General features: G+C 52.5%; 1 protein-coding gene across 1 annotated transcript; it reads right to left on the reverse strand.

Annotated features, from left to right (window-relative positions):
* On the reverse strand, window positions 1-27,317 carry PIGQ (phosphatidylinositol glycan anchor biosynthesis class Q). The gene is made up of 11 exons (XM_075319380.1): window positions 27,188-27,317; window positions 25,419-26,055; window positions 24,039-24,170; window positions 23,840-23,960; window positions 23,615-23,741; window positions 20,559-20,712; window positions 19,777-19,888; window positions 17,229-17,309; window positions 15,132-15,246; window positions 14,994-15,055; window positions 1-2,485 (listed from the first exon to the last, which is right to left on the reverse strand). The coding sequence occupies exons 2-11, from the start codon at window positions 26,051-26,053 to the stop codon at window positions 2,333-2,335; spliced, it is 1,692 nt and encodes a 563-aa protein (XP_075175495.1). The 5' UTR covers window positions 26,054-26,055; window positions 27,188-27,317; the 3' UTR covers window positions 1-2,332.

Genomic DNA, 27,317 nt, shown 5'->3' on the forward strand with positions numbered 1-27,317 from the left:
TCCTTCTTCATGTTGTTATATATATATTATATATATACGTACAACATTAAAAACCTCTGCAGAGTAGTCTGGATGGCAGGGGAGTCGAGAATGCGCACCTCATTTTACATGGGACTGCCGGCAATAACCGAGTGAGCACAGTACTCAACAAACCCATAGAGAATGAATGGAGCATAGCTGCCCGTGCTAGACTTTGATTCAGAAACACAGGCCAATGGGGAGGAGCGCTCTGATAGACACTCGATTGCAGATTATTCGCCTGTGTAAAGGGACCTTTAGTGATAGAAGACCACACACTCATAAAATAGAAGGGGGGGGGGGAGTCTGAATTTGGCAGGAGCATAAAGTTGCTGTGGCACTTATGAGTCTCTTACTTCGGCATTATCTCGTTGGCGTATATGTACCTATAGTGCACATGTACCTCCCTGCCCTGCAGTGTCCTGTTTGCATAGCTGCCATCTTCTAATACTTAGGATAGCAAAAGTCTTTAAAAAACAAACAAAAAAAACTTTTAGGAACTTTATGGGTTAAAAGTTTCGTTCCTAACCTTTCCAGAAACATTGCCAGTTTAGTGTGTAGGCCTATACACCGGGTAAAGGGGACTAAGCTGCAGTACCAGACACAGCCCATGAACAAGGGAGGCGCTGTTTCTGGAGAAGCAGCAGATTGTGTTCCATTACTCACAAGCTGCCGGGAATCAGGATTCTCACCAGAACGTGCCGCTTTTTCTGGACCGACGGCAGAATTTTTACTATTAAATCTAATGGAGTGGAAGAAAATATAGCAGGAGGGTTGGCACGCCCCTGTGCAGGGTCTGGCTGATCACAGTAAAAAGGAAATGGTTCATATTAAAGGGGTTTTCCGGTTTCAGAAAACTAATGTCGTCTGGATTTAGTTTGCCTAAAAACAAAAAACACTCACCCTCCCCAGGTCCAGTGACGTCTCCGCTGCTGCTTGTCTGCAACTCGGATGTCAATTCACAGCGCTGCAGCCCATCAGTGAGCTCAACAGCTCTGAGCGGCTCGTGCAGCCTACTAAAACAGAGCTCACTGATTGGCTGCAGCACCGTTGATGTGGGCAGCGGTGGAGACTCAGCGCTGGACCAGAGGAGGGTGAGTAAAGCACAGCTTGGTTTCTTAAATCATACTGCAATTTTTGGAGATGGGTTTTCAGAAAGTGGGAAACCCCTTTAAAGTCCCTTAAATGGGTATTTCCAAATCCAAGATCCTATCCTAATATGTAGTAGGTATAAGAATATTAGCGAATACCTTCAGTTAGAAATGTAGTATAGTCCTCCTTTTAGCTATGTTACTTACCTCATGTGCAGGGCATTGCAGCTTCAGTATCCATGGTTACGACCATGAGCAACTAACTGTCACTATATGAGTTGTCATAACCATGGAAACCTGATAAGCTATGTCTCTTACCTCCTGTGCAGGGCATTGCAGCTTGGATATCCATAGTTACAACCACTCATATAGTGACAGTTAGTTGGTCATGGTCGTAACCATGGAAACCTAAGCTGCAATGCCCTGCACATGCGGTAAGAGACATAGAAATGTAGTATAGTTCTCCTGATTAGCTATGTCTCTTACCTCATGTGCAGGGCATTGCAGGACCTTAGGTATCCATGGTTACGACCATGACCAACTAACTGTCACTATATGAGTGGTTGTAACTATGGATATCCAAGCTGCAATACCCTGCAAAGGAGGTGAGACATAGCTAATCAGGAGAACTATACTACATCTCTAGGCGTCTTACCTCATGTGCAGGGCATTGCAGCTTAGGTATAATAATAATATAATAATTATTCATTTATATAGCGCTATTAATGCCACAGAGCTTTACATACATTGGCAACACTGTCCCCATCGGGAATACAATGTTACGAACATGAGCAACTAACTGTCACTGGACCATGGATATCCAAGCTACAATGCCCTGCACATGAGGTAAGACACATAGAAATATAGTATAGTTCTCCTGATTAGCTATGTCTCTTACCTCATGTGCAGGGCATTACAGCTTAAGTATCCATGGTTACAACCACTCATATAGCGACAGTTAGTTGCTCATGTTCGTAACTTTAGATATGTAAGCTGAAATGCCCTGCACATGAGGTAAGTGACATGGCTAATCAGGAGAACTATACTATATTTCTAGTTGGAGGTATTTGCTATTATTATTATTATTATTATTATTATTATTATTATTATTATTATTATTAATAATAATATTATTACTACTACATCAACTATATATCGGGATAGGATCTTGGAGATGGGAATACCCCTTTAAAAAAGGGACACCCCAACGTCGGGTTACATAGTTAATGCTGTTTACTCTTCTTCTGCTTCCAAGGATAGATCACTTCTCCAATGAACAATTTTTTGCATAAGGAACCCCAGGAATCTTTGGGGTAGCATCTCCAAGAGGGCAGCCGGTAGGTTTCCAGCACCTGTCCATATGGCAATGGGTTGATCTATGGTAAAAAGAGAACATACGAGATGAAACCCAAAATGTGGCGACGCTTCACAGTGAGGATTAACGTGGCAGATATGGGGCTGCTCATCAGACCTCTGGCTGTCATGTCCATCAGTTCATCACTCCCCCCCCCCCCCTCCCCCGATGTGTAATTTAAATGCCGCAGTCAGATCAATAGTGGCATTTAAATAGTTAAACCTGCTGTGATCATCAGAGCTCGCAGTTGCAGGCAGATGTCGGCTATCTAATACAGCCGGCACCTGCCTGGCATGACGCAGGCTCAGCTCCTGAGCAAGACACATACTCTGCTATGATGAAAAAGTACGTTAAAGGGATCCTGTCACCAGATTTTGGCCTTCTAAACTAAAACTAGCAGCTTAATCAGCGCCTGTGCTGCATTCTATAAAAAGGGGCTTGTTACCCCCTGACCCCCACTGTAGATCCAAAAGAAGGGAATTTTGTTTACTTACCGTAAATTCCTTTTCTTCTAGCTCCAATTGGGAGACCCAGACAATTGGGTGTATAGGCTATGCCTCCGGAGGCCACACAAAGTATTACACTAAAAGTGTTAAGCCCCTCCCCTTCTGCCTATACACCCCCCGTGCTCCCACGGGCTCCTCAGTTTTGGTGCAAAAGCAAGAAGGAGGAAAAAGAATTATAAACTGGTTTAAAGTAACTTCAATCCGAAGGAATATCGGAGAACTGAAACCATTCAACATGAACAACATGTGTACACAAAAAAACAGGGGCGGGTGCTGGGTCTCCCAATTGGAGCTAGAAGAAGAAGGGAATTTTGTTACTTACCGTAAATTCCTTTTCTTCTAGCTCTTATTGGGAGACCCAGACGATTGGGGTATAGCTACTGCCCTCCGGAGGCCACACAAAGCACTACACTAAAAAGTGCAAGGCCCCTCCCCTTCTGGCTATACCCCCCCGTGGTATCACGGGTACTCCAGTTTTAGTGCCAAAGCAAGAAGGAGGAAAGCCAATAACTGGTTTAAACAAATTAACTCCGAGAAACATCGGAGAACTGAAAAACCGTTCAACATGAACAACATGTGTACCCGCAAACAACAAAAAAATCCCGAAGGACAACAGGGCGGGTGCTGGGTCTCCCAATAAGAGCTAGAAGAAAAGGAATTTACGGTAAGTAACAAAATTCCCTTCTTCTTCAGCGCTCTATTGGGAGACCCAGACGATTGGGACGTCCAAAAGCTGTCCCTGGGTGGGTAAAGAAATACCTCATGTTAGAGCTGCAAAAACAGCCCTCCCCTACGGGGATGTCACTGCCGCCTGCAGGACTCTTCTACCTAAGCTGGCATCCGCCGAAGCATAGGTATGCACCTGATAATGCTTGGTGAAAGTGTGCAGACTGGACCAGGTTGCTGCCTGGCACACCTGTTGAGCCGAAGCCTGGTGTCGTAATGCCCAGGACGCACCCACGGCTCTGGTTGAGTGGGCTTTTAGCCCTGAAGGAACCGGAAGCCCCGCAGAGCGGTAGGCCTCTAGAATTGGTTCTTTGATCCATCGAGCCAGGGTGGCTTTAGAAGCCTGCAATCCCTTGCGCGGACCAGCGACAAGGACAAAAAGTGCATCGGAACGGCGTATGGGCGCCGTTCGGGAAATGTAGATTCTGAGTGCTCTCACCAGATCTAGCAAACGTAAGTCCTTTTCATACCGGTGAACCGGATGAGGGTAAAAGGAAGGCAAGGATATATCCTGATTAAGATGAAACGAGGATACGACCTTAGGGAGAAACTCCGGAATGGGGCGCAGCACTACCTTGTCCTGGTGGAACACCAGGAAAGGAGCCTTGGATGACAAAGCTGCCAGCTCAGACACTCGCCGAAGCGATGTGATCGCGACAAGAAACGCCACTTTCTGTGACAGGCGAGAAAAGGAAACGTCCTTTAGAGGCTCGAAGGGCGGCTTTTGCAGAGCAACAAGTACTCTGTTCAGATCCCATGGATCTAACGGCCGCTTGTACGGGGGCACAATATGACAGACCCCCTGTAGGAACGTGCGCACCTTAGGAAGACGTGCTAGACGCTTCTGAAAAAACACAGACAGTGCCGAGACTTGCCCTTTAAGGGAACTGAGCGACAAGCCCTTTTCCAACCCCGATTGCAGGAAGGAAAGAAAGGTGGGCAATGCAAATGGCCAAGGGGATACTTTCTGTGCAGAGCACCAAGATAAGAAAATCTTCCACGTCCTGTGGTAGATCTTAGCAGACGTTGACTTCCTAGCTTGTCTCATTGTGGCTACGACTCCTTGAGATAATCCTGCAGACGCTAGGATCCAGGACTCAATGGCCACACAGTCAGGTTCAGGGCCGCAGAATTCTGATGGAAAAACGGCCCTTGGGACAGTAAGTCTGGTCGGTCTGGCAGTGACCACGGTCGACCGACCGTGAGATGCCACAGATCCGGATACCACGATCTCCTCGGCCAGTCTGGGGCGACGAGTATGACGCGGCTGCAATCGGATCTGATCTTGCGTAACACTCTGGGCAAGAGTGCCAGAGGTGGAAAGACGTATGGGAGCCGGAACTGCGACCAATCTTGAACCAAAGCGTCTGCCGCCAGAGCTCTTTGATCGCGCGACCTCGCCATGAATGCCGGGACCTTGTTGTTGTGCCGGGACGCCATTAGATCGACGTCCGGCACTCCCCATCGGCGACAGATTTCCTGAAACACGTCCGGGTGAAGGGACCATTCCCCTGCGTCCATGCCCTGGCGACTGAGGAAGTCTGCTTCCCAGTTTTCTACGCCGGGGATGTGAACTGCGGATATGGTGGAGGCCGTGGCTTCCACTCACATCAGAATCCGCCGGACTTCCTGGAAGGCTTGCCGACTGCGTGTCCCCCCTTGGTGGTTGATGTATGCCACCGCTGTGGAGTTGTCCGACTGAATTCGGATCTGCCTTCCTTCCAGCCACTGCTGGAAGGCTAGTAGGGCAAGATACACTGCTCTGATTTCCAGAACATTGATTTGAAGGGTGGACTCCTGCGGAGTCCACGTCCCCTGAGCCCTGTGGTGGAGAAACACTGCTCCCCACCCTGACAGACTCGCATCTGTCGTGACCACTGCCCAGGATGGGGGCAGGAAGGATCTTCCCTGAGACAATGAGGTGGGAAGGAGCCACCATTGTAGAGAGTCCTTGGCCGTCTGGGAAAGAGAGACTTTCCTGTCCAGGGACGTTGACTTCCCGTCCCATTGGCGGAGAATGTCCCATTGAAGTGGGCGCAGATGAAACTGCGCAAAGGGAACTGCTTCCATGGCTGCCACCATCTTCCCGAGGAAGTGCATGAGGCGCCGTAAGGGGTGCGACTGGCCCTGAAGGAGGGATTGCACCCCTGTCTGTAGTGACCGCTGCTTGTTCAGCGGAAGCTTCACTCTCGCTGCTCGAGTATGGAACTCCATGCCAAGATACGTTAGTGACTGTGTCGGAGACAGATTCGACTTTGGAAAGTTGATGATCCATCCGAACGTCTGTAGAGTCTCCAGTGTAGCATGTAGACTGAGTTGGCATGCCTCTTGAGAGGGTGCCTTGACAAGTAGATCGTCTAGGTAAGGGATCACCGAGTGTCCCTGAGAGTGCAAGACTGCTACCACTGCCGCCATGACCTTGGTGAAAACCCGTGGGGCTGTCGCCAGACCGAATGGCAGAGCTACGAACTGAAGATGTTCGTTTCCTATCACAAAACGTAGAAAACGTTGATGTTCTGTAGCAATTGGCACGTGGAGATAAGCATCTTTGATGTCTATTGAGGCAAGGAAGTCTCCTTGAGACATTGAGGCCACGACAGAGCGGAGGGTTTCCATCCGGAACCGCCTGGCGTGCACATGTTTGTTGAGCAGCTTTAGATCCAGAACAGGACGGAACGAGCCGTCCTTTTTTGGAACCACAAAGAGATTGGAGTAAAACCCTCGCCCTTGTTCCTGAGGTGGTACAGGAACCACTACTCCTTCCGCTCTTAGGGAGTCCACCGCCTGCAGCAGGGCATCTGCTCGGTCTGGATGTGGGGAGGTTCTGAAGAACCGAGCTGGAGGACGAGAACTGAACTCGATTCTGTACCCGCGAGACAAAATGTCTGTCACCCACCGGTCTTTGACCTGTGACATCCAAATGACGGAAAAGCGGGAGAGCCTGCCCCCGACCGGAGATGCGGAGGGGGGGAGCTGGAAGTCATGAGGTAGCCGCTTTGGAAGCGGTTCCTCCATTTGCTTTCTTGGGGCGCGCGTGAGCCCGCCAGGAATCTGAGCCTCTTTGCGTCCTCTGAGTCCCTTTGGACGAGGAGAATTGTGTCTTGCCCGAACCTCGAAAGGACTGAAACCTCTGCTGCCACTTTTTCTGCTGAGGTTTGCTTGTTCTGGGCTGGGGTAAAGAAGAGTCTTTACCCTTGGACTGTTTAATGATGTCAGCCAATGGTTCGCCAAACAGTCTATCTCTAGATAAAGGCAGGCTGGTTAAACATTTTTTGGAACCAGCATCTGCTTTCCAGTCCTTTAACCACAAGGCTCTGCGCAAAACTACCGAATTGGCGGACGCCATTGAGGTGCGGCTGGTAGATTCTAGGACCGCATTGATAGCGTAAGACGCAAACGCGGACATCTGTGAGGTAAGGGACGCCACTTGCGGCACCGCTGGATGTAAGATAGCATCCACTTTTGCTAAACCAGCTGAAATAGCTTGGAGTGCCCATACGGCTGCGAATGCTGGAGCAAACGACGCGCCGATAGCTTCATAGACAGATTTTAACCAAAGGTCCATCTGTCTGTCATTGGCATCCTTAAGTGAAGCGCCATCCTCCACTGCAACTATGGATCTAGCTGCAAGTTTGGAAATCGGTGGGTCAACTTTTGGACACTGGGTCCAGCGCTTGACCACATCAGGGGGGAAAGGAAAACGTGTATCCTTAGAACGTTTAGAGAAACGCCTTTCTGGATGAGCGTCGTGTTTCTGGATTGACTCTCTGAAGTCAGAGTGATCCAAGAAAGCACTTAATTTACGCTTGGGATAGAGGAAACGAAACTTCTCCTGCTCTGCAGCTGCCTCCTCTGCTGAAGGGGCTGGGGGAGAAATATCTAACAGTCTATTGATGGCTGAGATAAGACCGTTTACCATGGCGTCCCCATCCGGGGTATCCAGATTGAGAGGGGTTCCAGGATAAGACTCCTGATCACTCTCATCAGACGCATCACAGGGAGACTGATTGCGCTGAGACCCTGAGCAGTGTGATGACGTTGAGGGTCTTTCCCAGCGAGCTCGCTTAGGGTGGCTGGGGCTATCATCTGAGTCATAATACTCAGCCTGTGAAGCCGGGGACCCCCTTGCAGTCTGGATTAAATCCAACTGAGGGGGATTAGAGGACAGAGACCTCGCCGTGTCCATAGACTGAGCCCCAGGCATGGAATGCAAAGTCTCAAGGATTTTTGCCATAGTCACAGACATATTATCAGCAAAAACTGCAAAGTCTGTCCCTGACACCGGGGCAGGACTTACAGGCGTCTCAGCCTGGGTCACTACCTCTCCGGACTCCGGCTGGCGAAGCAGCACCGGATCTGAGCATTGCACACAATGGGGGTCCTTGGAGCCTGCTGGTAGAGCAGCCCCACATGCAGCACACGCAGTGTACACAGCCCTAGCCTTGGCAGCCTTGCGTTTTGTGGATGACATGTTGCTGCCTCCTCAGAGCGATCTGGGTATACAGCCAGGAAGCGACCTCACAGTGCAAGCAATAAGGAAATATATATATGTCCAGTGACACAGTACACTAATACACACTGAGGCACTAGAGGGGCCAGCTGAAAAGCCGCTTACCGCCCGCTTAAGAGCGGGTGTGTGATCTCCCAAAGCCCCCTAGTCCAGGTCTCCCAGAGCCTTGCGTCCTTCCTCCAGCCAGACATGCATGTAATGGCTGCCGGCGTCCTGAGAGAGGAGGGGGGGCGGGCCCTGGGCGTTCCTGACTAAGAGCGGGAAGCCTGCTTCCCTCTGTGCCTAGTGAGAGGGCTGGAGCATGTAAATCAGGCTCCAGCCCTCGTCGCTGCCGTGAAACAGCGTCTCTCCCCTACCCTGATTGACAGGGTGGGGGCGGGAACGAATCGGAGCTGCCGGCGTCCTAGGCCGCAAAAGCCGGGGACTAGATTTATAAACGCCACCGCCGTAAAAGCGCGGTCGGCGTGTCCCCGGCGAACTAAAAGTCACAGCAGCGCCGCCGGTCCAGCGGGGGTCGGCGCTGCGTTCCCACAACACAGAAAAAAGTCCCCCAGTTAAACTGTAGGAACACTAGCTCTAGCGTTACGGTCCCCGGCGCACTACAACACCCAGCCAGCCCGGAGTGTGTCTGTGCCTGCCGGGGACACAGAGTACCTGTATGATGCAGGGCCATGTCCCTGATGGTACTCCTGCTCGGCATCCACCAGGTTCTATGGGTCTGTGGATGGAGCCCGGCGTCAGAGCTTTGAGGCCGGCAGGATCCCACTTCCACAGAGCCCTACAAGGGGATGTGGAAGGAAAACAGCATGTGGGGCTCCAGCCTCTGTACCAGCAATAGGTACCTCAACCTTACAACACCATCAACGGGTGAGAAGGGAGCATGCTGGGAGCCCTATATGGGCCCTCTTTTCTTCCATCCGAAATAGTCAGCAGCTACTGCTGACTAAAATCTGTGGAGCTATGCATGGAATGTCTGACCTCCTTCGCACAAAGCTTGAAAACTGGAGTACCCGTGATACCACGGGGGGGTATAGCCAGAAGGGGAGGGGCCTTGCACTTTTTAGTGTAGTGCTTTGTGTGGCCTCCGGAGGGCAGTAGCTATACCCCAATCGTCTGGGTCTCCCAATAGAGCGCTGAAGAAAAGGAATTTACGGTAAGTAAACAAAATTCCCTTCTTTGTCGCTCCATTGGGAGACCCAGACAATTGGGACGTCCAAAAGCAGTCCCTGGGTGGGTAAAATAATACCTCGTAAGAGAGCCGTAAAACGGCCTCTTCCTACAGGTGGGCAACCGCCGCCTGAAGGACTCGTCTACCTAGGCTGGCATCCGCCGAAGCATAGGTATGCACCTGATAGTGTTTCGTGAAAGTGTGCAGGCTCGACCAGGTAGCCGCCTGACACACCTGCTGAGCCGTAGCCTGGTGCCTCAAAGCTCAGGACGCGCCCACGGCTCTGGTAGAATGGGCCTTCAGCCCTGAGGGAACCGGAAGCCCAGCCGAACGGTAGGCTTCGAGAATTGGCTCCTTGATCCACCGAGCCAGGGTTGATTTGGAAGCCTGTGACCCTTTACGCTGGCCAGCGACAAGGACAAAGAGTGCATCCGAGCAGCGCAGGGGCGCAGTACGAGAAATGTAGAGTCTGAGTGCTCTCACCAGATCTAACAAGTGCAAATCCTTTTCACATTGGTGAACTGGATGAGGACAAAAAGAGGGTAAGGAGATATCCTGATTGAGATGAAAGGGGGATACCACCTTAGGGAGAAATTCCGGAACCGGACGTAGAACCACCTTGTCCTGGTGAAACACCAGGAAAGGGGCTTTGCATGACAGCGCTGCTAGCTCAGACACTCTCCGAAGTGAAGTGACTGCTACTAGGAAAACCACTTTCTGCGAAAGGCGTGAGAGAGAAATATCTCTCATTGGCTCGAATGGTGGTTTCTGAAGAACCATCAGCACCCTGTTCAGATCCCAGGGTTCTAACGGCCGCTTGTAAGGAGGAACGATGTGACAAACCCCCTGCAGGAACGTGCGTACCTGTGGAAGTCTGGCTAGGCGCTTCTGGAAAAACACAGAGAGCGCTGAGACTTGTCCCTTAAGGGAGCCGAGCGACAAACTCTTTTCCAGTCCAGATTGAAGGAAGGACAGAAAAGTGGGCAAGGCAAAAGGCCAGGGAGAAAAACCCTGAGCAGAGCACCACGACAGGAAAATTTTCCACGTCCTGTGGTAGATCTTGGCGGACGTTGGTTTCCTAGCCTGTCTCATAGTGGCAATGACTTCTTGAGATAACCCTGAAGACGCTAGGATCCAGGACTCAATGGCCACACAGTCAGGTTGAGGGCCGCAGAATTCAGATGGAAAAACGGCCCTTGAGATAGCAAGTCTGGTCGGTCTGGTAGTGCCCACGGTTGGCCGACCGTGAGATGCCACAGATCCGGGTACCACGACCGCCTCAGCCAGTCTGGAGCGACGAGGATGACGCGGCGGCAGACGGCCTTGATCTTGCGTAACACTCTGGGCAACAGTGCCAGCGGAGGAAACACATAAGGGAGCTGAAACTGCGACCAATCCTGAACTAAAGGCGTCTGCCGCCAGAGCTCTGGGATCTTGAGACCGTGCCATGAACGTCGGTACCTTGTTGTTGTGCCGGGACGCCATGAGGTCGACGTCCGGCACCCCCCAGCGGCAACAGATCTCCTGAAACACGTCCGGGTGAAGGGACCATTCCCCTGCGTCCATGCCCTGGCGACTGAGATAATCTGCTTCCTAGTTTTCCACGCCTGGAATGTGAACTGCAGAGATGGTGGAGGCCGTGGCTTCCACCCACATCAAAATCCGCCGGACTTCCTGGAAGGCTTGCCGACTGCGTGTGCCGCCTTGGTGGTTGATGTATGCCACCGCTGTGGAGTTGTCCGACTGAATTCTGATCTGCTTGCCTTCCAGCCACTGCTGGAACGCTTTCAGGGCAAGATACACTGCCCGTATTTCCAGAACATTGATCTGAAGCGAGGACTCTTGCTGGGTCCACGTACCCTGAGCCCTGTGGTGGAGAAAAACCGCTCCCCACCCTGACAGACTCGCATCTGTCGTGACCACCTCCCAGGAAGGGGGTAGGAAGGATTTCCCCTTCGATAATGAAGTGGGAAGAAGCCACCACCGAAGGGAAGCTTTGGTCGCCTGAGAGAGGGAGACGTTCCTGTCGAGGGACGTCGGCTTCCTGTCCCATTTGCGTAGGATGTCCCATTGAAGAGGACGCAGGTGAAACTGCGCGAAAGGAACTGCCTCCATTGCTGCCACCATCTTCCCCAGGAAGTGCATGAGGCGCCTCAAGGGGTGTGACTGGCCTTGAAGGAGAGATTGTACCCCTGTCTGTAGTGACCGCTGCTTGATCAGCGGAAGCTTCACTATCGCTGAGAGGGTATGAAACTCCATGCCAAGGTATGTGAGCGATTGGGCCGGTGTCAGATTTGACTTTGGAAAATTGATGATCCACCCGAAACTCTGGAGAGTCTCCAGGGTAGCGTCGAGGCTGTGTTGGCATGCCTCTTGAGAGGGTGCCTTGATCAGGAGATCGTCCAAGTAAGGGATCACCGAGTGACCCTGAGAGTGGAGGACTGCTACTACAGTAGCCATAACCTTGGTGAAAACCCGTGGGGCTGTTGCCAGGCCGAACGGCAGTGCCACGAACTGCAGGTGTTCGTTTTCTATGGCGAAGCGCAAGAAGCGCTGGTGCTCTGGAGCAATCGGTACGTGGAGATAAGCATCTTTGATATCGATCGATGCAAGGAAATCTCCTTGGGACATTGAGGCGATGACGGAGTGGAGGGATTCCATCCGGAACCGCCTGGTCTTTACGTGTTTGTTGAGAAGTTTCAGGTCCAGGACAGGACGGAAAGACCCGTCCTTCTTTGGGACCACAAACAAGTTGGAGTAAAAACCGTGGCCCTGTTGCTGAAGAGGAACAGGAACCACCACTCCTTCTGCCTTCAGAGTGCCCAGCGCCTGCAGAAGAGCCTCGGCTCGCTCGGGAGGCGGGGATGACCTGAAGAATCGAGTCGGGGGACGAGAGGTGAACTCTATTTTGTAACCGTGAGACAGAATGTCTCTCACCCAACGGTCTTTTACCCGTGGCAGCCAGGCGTCGCAAAAGCGGGAGAGCCTGCCACCGACCGAAGATGCGGAGTAAGGAGGCCGAAAGTCATGAGGAAGCCGCTTTGGTAGCGGCACCTCCGGTGGCCTTTTTAGGACGTGACTTAGACCGCCATGCGTCAGAGTTCCTTTGATCTTTCTGAGGCCTTTTGGACGAGGAGAATTGGGACCTGCCCGCGCCCCGAAAGGACCGAAACCTCGACTGCCCCTTCCTCTGTTGGGGTATGTTCGGTTTGGGCTGGGGTAAGGATGTATCCTTTCCCTTGGATTGTTTGATGATTTCATCCAAACGCTCGCCAAACAATCGGTCGCCAGAAATTGGCAAACTGGTTGAGCGCTTTTTGGAAACAGAATCTGCCTTCCATTCCCGTAGCCACAAGGCCCTGCGGAGTACCACCGAATTGGCGGCTGCAACCGCCGTACGGCTCGCAGAGTCCAGGACAGCATTAATAGCGTAAGACGCAAATGCCGACGTCTGAGTGGTTATGGACGCCACCTGTGGCGCGGACGTGCGTGTGGCTGCGTCAATTTGCGCTTGACCTGCTGAGATAGCTTGTAGCGCCCATACGGCTGCGAATGCTGGGGCAAAAGAAAGAGCGGGAACTGGTGCCCGCACTGTGCACAGTGAGAGGGGTGGAGTATGCAAAGCATGCTCCAGCCCTCAGTGCTGCTCGTTCTGTGCAGCGTCCCGCCCTTCCCCTGCCTGTCAGGGCTGTGGGCGGGAGGAAAGGAAACTAGGCCGCAAAAAAGCCGGGGACTCTAGTAATAAACGCGGCCGCCGTAAAAGCGCGGCCGGCGTGAAAGTCCCCGGCGCACTACAAGTCCCAGCCGCGCCGCAGTGTTTCCATGGCTGCGGCGGTCAGTGCGGCAGTCCCTATACATAAACACACTCAGCAACGCTGAGTGTGTAATGGCACATATTAACCCGGTCAGCGCCGTGGTCCCCGGTGCATTAGCACACCCAGCAAAGCTGGAGTGTTGCTGTGCGCTGTCCCCACAGGGATACAGAGTACCTCCAAGTAGCAGGGCCATGTCCCTGAACGATACCCGGCTCCTATCCAGCAGGCTCCACAGGAGTTGTGGATGAAGCACGGTCTCAGTGCCTGGAGACCGATAGGATCCCACTTCACCCAGAGCCCTAAGGGGGATGGGGAAGGAAAACAGCATGTGGGCTCCAGCCTCCGTACCCGCAATGGATACCTCAACCTTACAACACCACCGACAAGAGTGGGGTGAGAAGGGAGCATGCTGGGGGCCCTATATGGGCCCACTTTTCTTCCATCCGACATGGTCAGCAGCTGCTGCTGACCAATCTGTGGAGCTGTGCGTGCGTGTCTGACCTCCTTCGCACAAAGCAAAAAACTGAGGAGCCCGTGGGAGCACGGGGGGTGTATAGGCAGAAGGGGAGGGGCTTAACACTTTTAAGTGTAATACTTTGTGCGGCCTCCGGAGGCATAGCCTATACACCCAATTGTCTGGGTCTCCCAATGGAGCGACAAAGAAAAGGCCTGTATAAAATATCCCACCCTTTATGTAAATTGTCCGGTCCAATGGGCTTCCTAATCCTGTCCCTCCTTTCGTCCTCCTCCTGTGCTGATTGATGTGGATGACGCCTCGGACGCCATCCACATAGGCGGAAAAGATCGCCATATTGCCAATTCGCGCAGGCGCACTTCGCTCTGCCCCATTTCAGGCAGAGCCGAAAACATAGGTGCACCTGCGCGAATTGGCAAGTTCTCTGCGCAGGCGTGAGATTTTGCCTGGCAATGTGGATGAAGCAGGTGACGTCAGCCAAAATCTTGCGCCTGCGCAAAGAACTCTGATTCCCGCTGGGGCTCCTATGTTTTCGGCTCTGCCCGCAATAGGACAGAGTGAAGTGCGCCTGCGCAGGAAGGGAATATGTCTGCGCGGACGCAAGATTTTGCCCGCCTACATGGATGACACCTGAGGCGTCATCCACATCAATCAGCACAGGAGGACGGCGAGAGGAGGGACAGGAGGTGCAGATTAGGACGCACATCAGACCGGAGAATTTACATACTGGGTGGGAGATTTTATACAGGTATTTGTGGGGTCTATGTAGGGGGGGGGGGTGTAACATGCACGTTCATGGAATTCAGTACAGGCGCTGCTTAAGGTGCTAGTTTTAGTTTAGAAGACCAAAATCTGGTGACGGGTTCCCTTTAAAGCTCATTAACCAGTTAGGCTATGTGCACACAGTGCGTTTTTGCACGTTTTTCGGGTGCGTTTTTTGGCCTCAAAACTGCATGACTTTGCTTCCCCAGCAAAGTCTATGAGTTTTCATTTTTGCTGTCCGCACACAACTTTTTTTTTTAAGCTGCGTTTTTGAGCTTAAAAAAAAAAAAAAAAAAAAAAAGACAGGTCAATTCTTTCCTGCGTTTTTCTGCGTTTCCCCCCCCCATGCAATGCATTGGAAAAACGCAAAGATCAAAATTGCAGCAAAACGCAGCCAAAAACGCACCAAAACACGGTAAAAATGCATGCGTTTTTTCGTTTTTTTGCCGCGTTTATTTGCCGCGAGTGCGTTTTTGGCGGCCAAAAATGCACAAAAACGCAGCGTAAAAAAAAAAAAACGCAGCGTGTGCACATAGCCTTAGTCTAGATCTAGACATGTCACCATTACCTGCATCAGTAATCGAAGAGGTTTTCCAGTTTTTTGCTCCAGCATCTGAAATTTTACACCGGCTGAAAGGAGGTAAAGAAAGAGCCCCGTCACTAATGGCTAAAAAAAAAAAAAAAAAAAGAAGAAGAAAACACTTACCGGCTAATCTATAGGAGCGACAGAGGCGCAGCAGGAGTGCATAGAAAGGCAGGGTGCTCAGGAGATCGATGGTCATCTGGATCATGCCTTGTACCACGATCATGACGAGCCGCAGCTGACGGAGAGAAGAATAAAGCAAGAAATGTAATGTATGGAGGAGGGAACGTGTCGCCAGGACAGGAGCGGCCTCTATATAAAATAGTACTGTATGCAAACGTATCCCCCTCCCCCCACCAAAAAAAAAAAAATGTCAATAGGGGTGAGGTGATCCTGACTTCATAGACAGTTTCTCTTGTATGAAGGCACTTGTAGTAAAACCTTTACACGGTTATTGAGCGAAGCTCCTTTTTTTTTTTCTCACTCAGTCACTTCCTTCTTTTTTCGTGGAGAAGACACAGAATATGTGAGATAACCGGGCACCAGTCACTGGTAACTTATACTGGTATATGAGCGGTGACTGAACGCCACAACTTCCCATTCAGTTGGTGTCTCTTGGTTATAAAGGTCACGTATGGAGCAATGTATAGACTCTTAGGCACAAGATGACTGATCAAACAAAGCACAGGCGTGCAGAGCACCCAGGGCGCGGCTGAGCAATTCCGTGCAGCTTCCTCCTACTTGTTTCCCATCTTATCGCTGCCTTTCTCTGGAACCTGTAAAGCCAGAGCTGTCAATCATAAAAGAAAAGATGGAAAATAAACAGGTGGGAAACGCACTGAAATGCTCAGCTACGTCACTGCTTTGTTTGATCAGTCATTTTGTGCTGACAGAGTCCCTTTTACACCTTCTATCACCAGGTTATGGTAGACGGCAAACCCAGCTAACAGTTATGCAGCTCCAAGTGTTCCTGGTCGGGGACCAGTCTCTGTGCTTCCTCCACGGCAGACAGTTACTACAGGGGGTACAGAGACCAGTGGTGCCCACCCCACTCCCTCCCATCCCCACTACCCCCATGACCCCACTCACCCATGTAATTACCCCCCAACCCCACTCCTCCCTTACCCCACTCCACCATGACTCCTCTCCTACCACCCCAACCCCACCCCCCTCCCGATCCCACTCCCCTCCCGATCCCACTCCTCCCCCTCCCACCCTAAAACCACACCCCATTCCCCCCCTCGACCCCACTCCTCTCCCTCCTCCCCCATGAACCTACTCTGTCCCTCTCCTCCCCCCTGATCCCACTCCTCCCCCTCCCACCCCGACACCACTCCTCCCCTTTCTACCACGACCCCACTGCTCCCCCTCTCCTCATGACCCTACTCCGTGCCCTCCCACCACACTCTCCCATGATACCACTCCCTCCTGTCTCACACCCTCCCCCCCCCTCCCACATGACCCCACTCCTCCCCCCTCCCCCCCCCCCAAACCCACTCCTCCCTAAATCCCCCCTCCCACCCCGAACCCACTCCTCCCCATTTCCAGCCCCTTAAAGCGGTTGTCACAAATATCGGTGAAATCTAAGAGGCCATACTCCTGCGATCACTGCCGGAGACTAATGGCTTCTTTCCCCTCAGCCCCCGCTCTGTAAAGAGCGGTCTCAGCTCCTGTGCCCGCTTCATGTATGCAATGTGCACATCCATTGTACGCGTCTGGAGGAAATCTTGGCCGTCCGTGTTGGGCTCAGTGTTGCCGGTTGGATTTCTGATGGCTAAATAGCTTGCGGAGCTGTACGACCAGTTTTTCCATTACTAATAAGTCCATTTTCAGTCCCTGTCGGGGCAGCTATGTAGAGGATGGCATCCCTGTGTAAGTATTTGCAGACGGGCTCAGTGCCACACATTTTGGTGCCAGCACCGTATATATGTATTTACTTAAGTGCAATCAAGCTTTACAAATCTAATATTTACCTATCTGTCCTAATGTCAGGAGGACTCCTCTGATCGGGAGATGTGATCTCTGTATACTGAGGGTGGAGGGACGAGATCATAGGATAATGGGAGAGAAATAGCATTTAATGGGCTTCCCATCACATATCAAGGAGGTAGGAGGCCGGGAGTGAGGACCTCACCGGTACTGATAGGATATGGACGTGACCACCTCTCTAAAATGAGGGGCATCTATTTTGCTATAGTAGGCATAGGGATCAGTACATACCAGCGTAAAGACGAGGTAATAGAGGGCGGTGGTCGGCAGCAGAAAGAGCAGGATAGTGAACAGCAGCGTCCCGAGAAATAGCTACAGGAGAAACAACATTTCTGCTTAGGAAAGATCATATATATATTATTGTATATAAATTATAAAAGGGGTATTTATATATATTATATCTCCAGGATACGTCATCACTTTATCATTACTGTGGGTACAACCTTTGGGACCACCAGTGAATACAGGGCCCCAGCATAGTTTTTTCTGTCTGCAGGGGCCACGCTCTACACTGTGGCTTCTTTCACACCGGCTGCAGTTCCCTGCACAGATAGCGTCCGTCATTCTGCAGTGAAAAACTCGGAACAGAATAACGGGGCCCCGCACAGCCCTCCATACAGAATAACGGGGCCCCGCACAGCCCTCCATACAGAATAACGGGGCCCCGCACAGCCCTCCATACAGAATAACGGGGCCCCGCACAGCCCTCCATACAGAATAACGGGGCCCCGCACAGCCCTCCATACAGAATAACGGGGCCCCGCACAGCCCTCCATACAGAATAACGGGGCCCCGCACAGCCCTCCATACAGAATAACGGGGCCCCGCACAGCCCTCCATACAGAATAACGGGGCCCCGCACAGCCCTCCATACAGAATAACGGGGCCCCGCACAGCCCTCCATACAGAATAACGGGGCCCCGCACAGCCCTCCATACAGAATAACGGGGCCCCGCACAGCCCTCCATACAGAATAACGGGGCCCCGCACAGCCCTCCATACAGAATAACGGGGCCCCGCACAGCCCTCCATACAGAATAACGGGGCCCCGCACAGCCCTCCATACAGAATAACGGGGCCCCGCACAGCCCTCCATACAGAATAACGGGGCCCCGCACAGCCCTCCATACAGAATAACGGGGCCCCGCACAGCCCTCCATACAGAATAACGGGGCCCCGCACAGCCCTCCATACAGAATAACGGGGCCCCGCACAGCCCTCCATACAGAATAACGGGGCCCCGCACAGCCCTCCATACAGAATAACGGGGCCCCGCACAGCCCTCCATACAGAATAACGGGGCCCCGCACAGCCCTCCATACAGAATAACGGGGCCCCGCACAGCCCTCCATACAGAATAACGGGGCCCCGCACAGCCCTCCATACAGAATAACGGGGCCCCGCACAGCCCTCCATACAGAATAACGGGGCCCCGCACAGCCCTCCATACAGAATAACGGGGCCCCGCACAGCCCTCCATACAGAATAACGGGGCCCCGCACAGCCCTCCATACAGAATAACGGGGCCCCGCACAGCCCTCCATACAGAATAACGGGGCCCCGCACAGCCCTCCATACAGAATAACGGGGCCCCGCACAGCCCTCCATACAGAATAACGGGGCCCCGCACAGCCCTCCATACAGAATAACGGGGCCCCGCACAGCCCTCCATACAGAATAACGGGGCCCCGCACAGCCCTCCATACAGAATAACGGGGCCCCGCACAGCCCTCCATACAGAATAACGGGGCCCCGCACAGCCCTCCATACAGAATAACGGGGCCCCGCACAGCCCTCCATACAGAATAACGGGGCCCCGCACAGCCCTCCATACAGAATAACGGGGCCCCGCACAGCCCTCCATACAGAATAACGGGGCCCCGCACAGCCCTCCATACAGAATAACGGGGCCCCGCACAGCCCTCCATACAGAATAACGGGGCCCCGCACAGCCCTCCATACAGAATAACGGGGCCCCGCACAGCCCTCCATACAGAATAACGGGCCCCGCACAGCCCTCCATACAGAATAACGGGCCCCGCACAGCCCTCCATACAGAATAACGGGCCCCGCACAGCCCTCCATACAGAATAACGGGCCCCGCACAGCCCTCCATACAGAATAACGGGCCCCGCACAGCCCTCCATACAGAATAACGGGCCCCGCACAGCCCTCCATACAGAATAACGGGCCCCGCACAGCCCTCCATACAGAATAACTGGCCCCACACAGCCCTCCATACAGAATAACGGGCCCCACATAGCCCTCCATACAGAATAATGGGCCCCACATAGCCCTCCATACAAAATAACGGGCCCCACATAGCCCTCCATACAGAATAATGGGCCCCACATAGCCCTCCATACAGAATAATGGGCGCCACATAGCCCTCCATACAGAATAATGGGCGCCACATAGCCCTCCATACAGAATAATGGGCGCCACATAGCCCTCCATACAGAATAATGGGCCCCACATAGCCCTCCATACAGAATAATGGGCCCCACATAGCCCTCCATACAGAATAATGGGCCCCACATAGCCCTCCATACAGAATAATGGGCCCCACATAGCCCTCCATACAGAATAATGGGCCCCACATAGCCCTCCATACAGAATAATGGGCCCCACATAGCCCTCCATACAGAATAATGGGCGCCTGGCTTTGGAGGACCCGTTTGACATAGGATATGTGGTCTATATACGGTAGTTATACATTTGCATTGCCACGCTGCCCTCTGCTGGCAGATCTGCGGTAGTGCATGTGCAGAACGAGTACCTGATCCAGGTCATACGAGCAGGAGTCCACCCTCTGTCGCAGGACGTTCCACTTTTTACCACGAAACAGACGCCAGAGAGAGGACAGGCCGTGCACCTTTAGGCAGTATAATCTGACAAAGGAGGAAAGAGCAGACAAGGGGGAAAAAAAAAAAACAAAAAACCAAAACAATAAAACAAAAAGCATTGTGTGATCTTGCACAGAGATGGTGCCTGCCCCTTTAAATCACATGCATTAGTGTAAACGCCATAGAAATTAATATGATTAAAGATGGCTGTGATGCAAAGTGAAAACTGCTGGTGAGTGGCCGTGCCGGCTAAAACCATCGCCCATCCTGAGACTCCGGTAACATGCAACCAATACATCCCCAATGTGCACCAACCCAATATCTGATTAAAATAAGGACTAGACATGTCCATTTTAATAAATACTTGTATATTAATTCCGATTTTTTTTTTTTTCTCCATCTTCATTGTTGTTCCTCTATTATTCCTCCTGGAAATGTATGAATAAGTGGATGTCACCCTTCCTACACTGTTTTGCCATTATGGATGTTACCATTCCTACACAGTTTTGACACTGGCAGCTCTGATTGGACAGTGTCAGTGTGCAAGGTGACACCCGGATGTCGATTTATACATTAATTTCCAGGAGGTGTTACAGAGGAACGGCAGAATGCATAAATCCAGGGGGGAAAAAAAATCCTGGATTTTTATGTTATGAGCTGAATTAACAGATCATCTATGGTGGTGTGAGTGATGTCCGGTGGGTGGTTTGCTTACCTGGCCCCGTATACATAAAAGCAGTATATGTGGAAGGTGAGGAGGGCAATGATATCGGACAGAATGGACAGCGCCACGGACAGCCCGAGACAAGCTGACAGCCCGATGTACCACAGGATAACCTCAATGAATGGAGACATCAGGCGGATGTAACCTGCAAGCAGTGAAGTGAGGGAGCCGTGAGCCACATGCGGTGCAACCACTACAGGTGGTAAGTGATCAGTGTTAATCCCACGGGTTAGAAAACGGAATGAAATTATAGAAAACATGCGGCATCAGTCATCATCGACGGGTGCGAAATATCTCAAAACATTAAAATAGAAAATGACCCAATAATCCTCTTTCCTTGTTACTTGAAATCCAATTTTCAGCTGATGTTTCAGTACGGGGACACCCCCTTCTTATATCACGCTGTCCCCTTATTATACCCCCCTCCCGCACCAGTGATGTCAGCCCCCCATTTGCCGGCGCTCACAAGTCCCCATAAGCATCTAATGGCTGCAGCACTCACGTCCCCGAGGGCAGAAGGGAATGTGAGAGAACAAGCCCATTAGTGCCCTGTGTTTGGCTGCAGCACTCACATCCCCCTGACGGCCGAAGGGAATGTGAGAGGAGTCCATTAGTGCCCTCCATTCGGCTGCAGCGCTCATGTCCCCGAGGGCAGAAGGGAATGTGAGAGGAGCCCGTTAGTGCCCTCTGTTTGGCTGCAGCGCTCACGTACCCCTGACAGCTGAAGGGAGTGCGAGAGAAGGAGCCCATTAGTGCCTTCTGTTTGGCTGCAGCACGACCCTGACGGCCAAAGGGAATGTGAGAGAAGGAGCCCATTAGTGCCTTCTGTTTGGCTGCAGCACTCACGTCCCCCTGATTGTCGAAGGGAATGTGAGAGAGAGAGCGCATTAGTGCCCTCTGTTTGGCTGCAGCGTACCTGGGACATAACAGGGTCATGTATGGGCAGACATCACTAGGGTGAGAGGGGAGTATAAACGTTTTTAATTTACTCAAGTGACTGCAGCATTTAAGAAGCTGTTATCTAAAAAGTGGACAACCCCTTTTCATTAATGAATGAGTTGCTCGGGATCAACAACTGTGAGCGTCAGTGATTGGCTGCAGTGGTCATGTGTGTAAAAGTGATATCATCGCTACTGCACAGTAAACCATTACTACATTATTTTCTGGTCTCTGTACGGAAGGTGAACCCGCGACTCTTTCATTGCTTCTATTACATATTGCGATACTTCTGTTTTGCAGTTTATAATAAAACTGATGACCTATAAAGGATCATGGCAGGACCAAGATGGCAGCGACAGGGGTCTTCATGAAGCCTCCGGCTGACATGGCTATCGGAAGCCTGTGAGTGCATTGTGCACAGCAGCTCCCCAACCAGTGATCGACACCGGCATGTAAATGGTTAAACAGCAGCGCCTGGAGCTAGATCTGATCGCTGCCGAGAGGCAGGTGTGCCGCCCCCCCGAGAGGCAGGTGTGCCGCCCCCCCGAGAGGCAGGTGTGCCGCCCCCCCGAGAGGCAGGTGTGCCGCCCCCCCGAGAGGCAGGTGTGCCGCCCCCCCGAGAGGCAGGTGTGCCGCCCCCCCGAGAGGCAGGTGTGCCGCCCCCCCGAGAGGCAGGTGTGCCGCCCCCCCGAGAGGCAGGTGTGCCGCCCCCCCGAGAGGCAGGTGTGCCGCCCCCCCCGAGCCAGCAGTTGCTCGGATCCGGATCCGCAGTGGCACGAGGGGTCTCCGGACCCGGGGGGGGGGGGGGGCGATGTGCGGCCACTCAAATAAAAAGGGGCGCAATATGTGCAGGGGATTTGTTGTAGATACTTCGTGACGCCACCCACGGTGTGTGGTAAGGTGGGGTACCACTGCTGCTATTGGGGAGCACCCGAGGGCGATGGGATGGCAGCTGGATGTTAACCCCTCTGTGGGTAGGGGTGGATGCCCCGGGGCTCAGTGTCCAGAACACGGAAGGTGATGGCTGTTGGTGGTGATGCACCGGGCCGGACCGGAGGGTGTTGGTGTACTAACGGCTGAATAAATGCACACGAGTCTGCTGGTAAACCAAGGTGTCAGTGGCCGGCTTCAGGATGTATACGGTTCCTACACTCGGCTGGTGTACCGGTGTCCCTTCCTCCGGCACTCTGTATTTTCCTTCTATTTTAGACGACCTCGTATGGAACGGGAAAGTCCTCTCCCAGTTCTGTTTTGGTTAAGAGAAGTGCCCGCGAAAGCTGACCCTCGGGATCTCAGTGGGTGCTTGCGGATACCCTGTCCCCCGCGGTGTGCTGCCGTTTCGCTCTATCTGGGCTAACACACTGGAACAAAGTCTGGAACCTTGCTCCCGGCCTGGTGAATTAGAGAAGGGGCTTGCAACCGTCTTCTAACTAGAGTCCAGGTACCCCGCCTGAGTACAGTTTCCGGACCGGATTTCCGCTGTCGGTACTGGCGGGCTCCAACCCTGTCCCGGTCCACTCTGGATCTCCCGCGACCGGACTCCTGTCGCCTTTGGACACGGTCCACTGCTTCCCACCTAGCCAGTAGACCAGGGCCACTACCCTGGCTACCTGCACTAGGCACAGACTCAAACTCTCCGCCACAGTCAGTCACTGTCACTGGCTACTTTCCACTCTCTCTTGGTTTCCTCCCCCGGATCCTCAAGACCCCTAGGTGGGCGCTTCCAATCCGCCTGGTCCTGCCCACTGGTGTGTCCTTCCTACCCTTTGGGGGGTGGCTGATGGAACCTGGTGTGGGATGGTGTTGTGTGGGGTGTAGTGTTCTTCTGTGACCACTTGGCGGCGCCAGGGCATCACACAGGGGCTGGATGAGGAACACAGTGAGCACCCGCCTGGCATTTACCAGGCTCAGCGCCTGCTCGGTACATGTGCACCCCAACGGTGATGTACTATTAGTTCCCCTGTCCATCTGTTACAACGGATCTAGGTGAATCTGTTGGCAAAAAAGTTCTGCAGACCCAAGTTTTATATCCATGGGGGACAAGGAAGTATATCGGAGGATCGGTGAATAGTAAACCGGATGTCGGCTGTGTAATAAATGTAACTTACTGATCCACAGGTGGATGTGATACATGAAGAATCGCCCCAAGACTTCATCCAGCGCCCGGTTCATTTTCAGCCCGGCCGGGGCTCCCATCAGCCACTGCAGGAGGCCTTGAAGCTCCAAAGCCACGCGCTATTGAGGGTACAAACCCAAAAAATAGAGACAGAATAGATAGTTATTCAGAAGCGAGACCCTCAACGACGTCTTTATGGAGAATAGACGGGACTCACGTCTGCCACCGGCATGAGAGCGTTGGCCAGCTGACCTATGTGGTTCCCCCGATACAGCCAGGACATGAGCAGGATCCCGAGCACCACGTCCAGGAGCAGCGACAGGACAATACCGGCCTTCCTGGAAAACAAGAAGACAAGATCATCAGGAGGGAGACACCTCGGGCGGACCCCGGTAATATCAGAACACAGCGGGCACCTCATGGACGTCGGGTGGTCCCGGGCCTTCTCCGGCCGGCTGATGACACGCAGGTTCTCCAGGCGTTTCCCCAGTTGTTCACAAGTGGAAAGCTTGTTCCATAGGAAGGAGAGCGGCTTCCCACTCAGGACCCTGCAACACGGAGAGGGGATTGATACATGGAGACCACCCGGCACATTTTAACCATCTAAGTGTCACAGAAAAAAAATAGTGCAAAAAAAATGGTGGCCCCTGAAATAAAAGAAATCAGAGCTGTGGCAAGTGCATGGGATAAACAATGAGTGGGCTTCGGTCAGACCCCTGGGCCCCTTAATGGGATTCCCGTCTACTATACATTTATGGCATATCCTGTGGAGATGGATAAAGCCCTTAAAATAATAATAATAATATATATTATTATTATTAATAATAATAAATAATAAACAATAACAATAATAAAAATAATAATTGAAAAAAATAGCTAAAATAAGTCATCAATTCGGAATTAAACTTTCTAGTAATTAGGGCGTTTATGTCTATAATCTACAGAACCCCGTTCACCCCCATCTGACCCTTTCCAGATAGGTTTAGTTTAGTAAATAAAAGGGTTTCCACATGAAATGGCAATTTTGGATCATGTCTTTGTATAAGTCTGCAATGTCTCATTCCTCTGTTATTCCTCCTGGAAATCTAGAAATAAATTGATAGTTGGTGTTGCTGGGCGTCAGAGCACAGGGACCCCATAGAGCTGAGATGTGCATGCGTGGCCTCTGCTCCATTGTCTGTAGGACTGACAGAAATAGCCACGCACTGTGCTCGCCAGTCCCATAGACAATGAGAGTGCATTCACCAGTCCCATAGACAATGAGAGTGCATTCACCAGTCCCATAAACCATTAAAGTACACTCGCCAGTCTCATAGACAATGAACGCGCACTCGCCAGTCTCATAGACAATGAACGCGCACTCGCCAGTCTCATAGACAATGAACGCGCACTCGCCAGTCTCATAGACAATGAACGCGCACTCGCCAGTCTCATAGACAATGAACGCGCACTCGCCAGTCTCATAGACAATGAACGCGCACTCGCCAGTCTCATAGACAATGAACGCGCACTCGCCAGTCTCATAGACAATGAACGCGCACTCGCCAGTCTCATAGACAATGAACGCGCACTCGCCAGTCTCATAGACAATGAACGCGCACTCGCCAGTCTCATAGACAATGAACGCGCACTCGCCAGTCTCATAGACAATGAACGCGCACTCGCCAGTCTCATAGACAATGAACGCGCACTCGCCAGTCTCATAGACAATGAACGCGCACTCGCCAGTCTCATAGACAATGAACGCGCACTCGCCAGTCTCATAGACAATGTATCATATTGTTTTATATTATTACCTGAGGCTGCAGATGCTGGTGATCACAGACACAAAGAAAGAAAGAACAGCGCACACTGGCACAGACGCCTGCTTCGCCAGCTCCACAATAATACTGGCCTCCATGCCCTCCGATTGCCAATGCGTTAACCTCACCAGCCCCTCGTCGTACTTGTCATTGGCAAAAAGGAGCTGGTTCTTGGCCACTGTATTAAACATGGCGGCGATCTCGGAGTGGTCAGACGCAGCGTGCAGCTCTGATAACATGACCTTCCTCTGATCGTAGTAGACCAACACTACGTCCTCCGAGGCCCCGTCCTCCAGTCTTTCAATCCGACAGTCCCAGAACTTGCTGGTGGACTCCCTCGCCATCCGGAGCCAGGGCTGGTGCTTGAAGATGCGGCTCAGCTCCCCCAGAAAGTTTTCCATCTTCTCATCCGCCTCTGCTTTACTGTGGCTCCAGGTGCCCAGGATGGAGAGGGCCATGCCCGTCGCTCGCTCCAGCTGGCCCAGGTATTCCTTCACATTGGCAGGAATGAATGGAAACTGCAGCGTGGCCAGGATGACGGCGGAGCGGTGCTCGTCCAGCCAGCGTCCGATCAGGAGCCCATTCTCCGCTCCGGAGCACGAGGTCGGGAAGAAGATTTTTATAGCCATGACTGCAAATAGAGAAAAACAAAGAGGGTCATATTGTGCCTTCACCAACAGAAAATGGGGCCGTCCCCTTCCAGGAGTTCATATTAAAGGATATGAATATATTGGTGGGGTCCAACCATTGTCCTACGTTCTGTCCACCAAGAACCGCCAAGGTGCCCCCTACTATAAAGTAACTGACTTTCCCTTTAAGAGCAGCCCCTTCAGGGTGACCCCTTTTGAGCAACCCATCGTCACTGTTTAATCCACCTCCCGCCTCTTCCCCTCCCGGGCCCCCCTCTCTCTGACTGGCTCTTCTTTCCCCTCTCAGGGTCGGACCCCTTTATTTCCCCTCCCGGCCCCCTCACTCGTGAGACGGACCCCCTTCTTTCCCTCCCAGGGACCCTTGCTCGCGGGGAGGCCCCCTTCTTCCCCTCCCGGGGACCCTTGCTCGCGGGGAGGCCCCCTTCCCTCCCTCGGTCCCTCACTCATGGGGCAGCCCCCTTCTTCCTGTGGCCCCTTGCTCGCGGGGCAGTCCCCCCCCCTCTTTGCCTCCCGGGGCCCCTCGCTCGCGGGGCAGGCCCCCTTTCCTCCCTCGCGAGGCCGGTCACTGACGACGCGGCCCCCTTCATACCTTCCCTCGCGGGGAGGACCCCTTCTTCCCCCTCCCTCGTGGAGCCGCTCACTCATGAGACGGCCCCCTTCATACCCTCCCTCGCGGGGAGGCCCTCTTCCCCTCCCATGGCCCCGACACCCTTCAGATGACCCCTTTTAGCGACATATGGTCCAGACTTCACCATTAATTGATGCTTTGTGGTTGGGGTGACCCCATAAAGTGCCGCCACATTGGAAACCCAATACATCAGATTAATAAAAGGCTTCTATTGCCATGTTTGGGGGGTCCGCAGCGTCACCTTACATTGCGGGCTTCCTGCGGGTTCAGCGTTGCCCCTGTGTTCAGTGGGATACCAGCAGTTGTGTCCCCCCACTTACCAGGTCAAAACAGCCCCCCTGCCCTGTTCAGAAATGTCTCCCCAGCTCTGGTCTAACTACATATCCCAGCATGTAATATTACTGGTATTGCACGGCATGCTGGGAGTTGTAGTTGTTTTCTCCATCACGCCAGGGTGTTCTAATATGCGGGGAATATCGGCTCACCTGTCAGAGAGTCTGTCCGGTGTCAACCGCTCTCACATCCGTCACATGACTGAGATTCCTCTGTAGGGGTTAATTACCCTCCTCAGGAGGTCATTTTCTCCATAGACCGTCATTTAAATCTACTTCCGGC

The sequence above is a fragment of the Anomaloglossus baeobatrachus genome, chromosome 7, assembly GCF_048569485.1.
Source record: "Anomaloglossus baeobatrachus isolate aAnoBae1 chromosome 7, aAnoBae1.hap1, whole genome shotgun sequence".
NCBI classification, from domain to species: domain Eukaryota; kingdom Metazoa; phylum Chordata; class Amphibia; order Anura; family Aromobatidae; genus Anomaloglossus; species Anomaloglossus baeobatrachus.